Source organism: Mauremys mutica, chromosome 5 (assembly GCF_020497125.1).
Source record: "Mauremys mutica isolate MM-2020 ecotype Southern chromosome 5, ASM2049712v1, whole genome shotgun sequence".
NCBI lineage: Eukaryota > Metazoa > Chordata > Testudines > Geoemydidae > Mauremys > Mauremys mutica.
Genome location: NC_059076.1, coordinates 135975440 through 135979002, shown reverse-complemented (window position 1 = coordinate 135979002; position 3563 = coordinate 135975440). Strand labels below are relative to the sequence as shown.

The 3563-nt window shown below is 45.2% G+C and overlaps 1 protein-coding gene across 1 annotated transcript; it reads left to right on the top strand.

Annotated features, from left to right (window-relative positions):
- The first annotated feature begins 463 nt into the window (after positions 1 to 463).
- On the top strand, positions 464 to 1366 carry LOC123371815 (vomeronasal type-1 receptor 47-like). Its single transcript, XM_045019672.1, has one exon. It carries the CDS (start codon positions 464 to 466, stop codon positions 1364 to 1366), a length of 903 nt encoding a protein of 300 aa, XP_044875607.1.
- Positions 1367 to 3563: the final 2197 nt, after the last annotated feature.

The following is a 3563-nucleotide window of genomic DNA, read 5'->3' as shown; positions in this document are numbered from 1 at the left end:
TTTTCATCTGAAAGCCTCTCGAATTATACAGGCAGCACTTTTTATCGTGGCACATTTTCTATTAGTCATTGCTTAATCTATATTGGACCTACCCTTTCTTAGCAGAATAAGATAACGGCGGTTACACAAACAGCAGAGTAATCACGCCCCTGAGCCTTTCATGAGAGGGACTATAAAACCGCTCGTCCATCGCCTGGGATGCGGGGGGTGGGGGGCGGGAGGAAATAGGCCTGCTGAAAAAATAGAGACTTGGTAGAATTGCTGTATTGTGAACACACTGCAGAGGGCCAGAGGCAGAGGTGATATGTTAAAGCAGCCTCGACAAGAAGGAGAAGGGAAACAGGAGAAGTTAAGAAACAAGCTGGGAAACTCAAAGTGAACTCCTCTCTCTATTGGTATTGTTAGGATGTGTAACCCTACGTATGTTGCATCCATCCTCATTTATCTAGCGGCATTTATCGGCATGATTGGCAACCTCACTGTTGTCTTTGCCTTCGTCAGTAATGCTGTCCGGCACAGAGCCCTTCTACCCTTGGACAGAATCATCGTCAACATGGCCCTGGTGAACCTCTTACTCTGCTGCTACCAGGTAATCCCTGGGCTCATCTTCTTTGTTAATGCCAAGGCTTTTGGAAAGCTGAGCTGCAAGATCCTCCTCTACACTTACCACACGCTGAGGCTGATCAGCATCTGGTCAGTGGAGAATTTAAGCTTCCTTCACCTGATCAAGATCCGAAGACCTAACCACTGCTGGTCAAAGTTTGTCTCCAGGCACCAGGGGCAGTATGTAAATAGCGTCCTTGTGGGATGTTGGATCTTTACCATCGTTTTCCATATCCCTTACCTTCAACAGGACGGAACAGCAGAGAAGACTAACAAGACCATAGAGTATCTGGCAATTACAACCTGCTTAAGTTACACAGGGACTTTCATCATGAAGTTCACCACCTATGCGTCAGTCAGTTTGGACCTCATCTTCATTGTCCTTGTGATTGTCTTAAATGGCTTCATCATCGACCTGCTCTGCAAGCACCGGAGAAAAGTCAGGGCCACGTGGACTACCGATAGCAGCTGGAACAAGCACACAGCCCAAGCCACAAAAATCTTGCTCTCGTTGCTGTCCATATATGTGGTTTGCTGGATCTCTAATGACATGGTCTGGATTGCCATCATTTCTGGGTTAATTGAAAGCGATTTTGAAAACAGTGTCCTCAATGGTGTCTATGGAATTCTGTCCTCCATATATTACTCCGCTAGCTCCTACGTTGTGGTGTTTGGCTACAGAAAGGTCAGAGAATATCTGGCTGAAGCCTGCTGGTGCCTGAAATGTGAGAAGCCCACAATCATTCAGAGCATGGAGCTGTAGCCTAGATGTGGTATGAACCAGCTGCTGGCTCCTTCATCCTCCAGAACATAAACATAGTTCTGCAACCCTGGCTTTCTTTGGACTTTACAATAGCCCTCGGACCATGCTTCTGAAATCCTGCCTTGGATAATTGCTTGAAATTCAGAAGGTTCCCATTTGCTTTCCCCGCCTCCCCACCTTTATAGCAATATTCATACTGAAGCAGTGTAAAGCAGGGTAGGGAACTATTCAGATAGCAGGCCTAACAGACACTACACAATGGATACAGCAAGGAGATCTGCCACCGAAAACACTCAGCAGAAAGCGTATTTCAAAAGGCAAGCAGCAGGTAAACATTTGCCTTCAGTCAGCTGAAAGCAAATGGAAATATGCCAATCTTTACCAACCCACAGCGGCATTGATCTTAAACAAAAGACTGAGCGCACACATGACCCATCAGGTGTTTGATGTTCATTATCTTTTACAGCTGCAAAGGTGGCAGGGGGAGAAAGTATTGTTTTTTAATATTGTCACTGTCTCCGAAGCAGTCTCTTTTCTGCAATAGATCATTGAAACAACAAATGCTCGCTGATGTTCCAAGCAGTCTCCGTGTACATGTTTAGCAAATGAAATAATTAAGGAATCTGGGAAAATTAACTGAAGAATTCTCTTCTAAACAGGTTCTTATACTGTGCGTATCAATGTAGTATCTTGAGCACCTTCTAGTATCGCATTAAGCAACATGACTAACATCTGTTATGTGTTCGTTCTCTCATCCTCTCCCCAGGTGGAGAAACGTGTGCAGTTGTGTGTCTTGTTTTGATAGGGGTTTCTTTTTGAATGGGTGGAGAGTTTTGGGGGGTAGATTTTAAGTGGTGGTTGGTTTTATAAATATACCTGTTGCTCTGTATTTATGTTAGTGAAGGCAGGTGAAAGCAATGCGCCTTGCACTTGGTGGTGAAGTCTATGATGGTCCTTAGTTTCTGGGGGAGTTTGTTCCACGGTCTCAGATTGGCCCTTGGGAAAGCTGTGTCTTCTACACAGATGAACTTGACTTTTATTGTACAGAGCATCATTGTGTCAGAGTAGTGGAGCTGTCAACCATGGTCTTCACCCCGGAGCTTTCGGGTACGTCTACACTACAATTACACCCCCATGGCTGGCCCGTGTCAGCCGACTCGCACTTGTGCAGTCTAGACGTTCGGGCTCAGGCTGGAGCCCAGGCTCTGGGAACATCCCCCCATTATGGGGGTCCCAGAGCTCGGGCTCCACGCCGAGCCCAAACATCTACACTGCAGTTTTACAGTGCCACAGCACAAGCCTCATTAGTCCAAGTCAGTGACACGGGCCAGTGCAGATGTTTAATTCTAGTGTAGACATACCCTAGGGGCAGGCCATGGAGCACCTCGAAGATAAGTGAACCTGGTATCAGATGATGCTTTTACACTTGAGAAAGCTAGTGTGCAAACTAGTAAAAAAAATTTATTTCCCCAAAGAATATAAAATGTGAAATTGCATCAAGTGTATTTTGTGCTTTTCTTCATTTCCGTGCTACATACGGACTAGAACCTTTAAATCCAAACCCTCACTCCCCTTCGCGCTCCATATCTAATCCTGGCCCTGATGTTTTATATCTGAGATGGATCCCAAACTGGAAGGGGCCTGTTTTCTGTATGTGTTTAGTCATGGTCCAAAATGGCTCAAATCTCCTGAGAAGAGGGGAATGTGTGGGGTTTCCTTCACTCAAATCCTTTCTAAAGACACCCTTCTCCAATGGTGTACCCGAGAGTCAACATACAATCACAAAATAAAAATCCACAGCTGAGTGATATTGTGGTACATCCTGTCTGCTCAGTGTCTGTCTAGATTTATGTGAGACTGCCCATGTATTTTTGTCTGAACAATTCTCATCTCTTCATAAGTAATCAAATCATAATGATAATCAGCTGATCTCTCAAGAGTTCTGCCCATTTGAGGCCAAACTTGAGAAGAGCTCACGAGCTCAGCACCATCAAATCCAAACCCGACTTGTAACCCCGCTTGGTTCTCAAACCCAAAACTTGCCCTACACCTCAATCTGGATAAAGTTCTGGATTCAAATTCTGCTGCCCCAAGACCTCTCTCCCATTCTAACCCAGTGGGGCAAAATGCCCAAAATTAAGCTTGTTGGTGGTTAACAATCTGTTTGTGCCTATGTAAACATAGGCTTATAGTAGTC

Bases quoted from the DNA above. Each gene is read 5' to 3' on its own strand.
- LOC123371815 (XM_045019672.1), top strand. From the start codon at position 464: ATGATTGGCAACCTCACTGTTGTCTTTGCCTTCGTCAGTAATGCTGTC.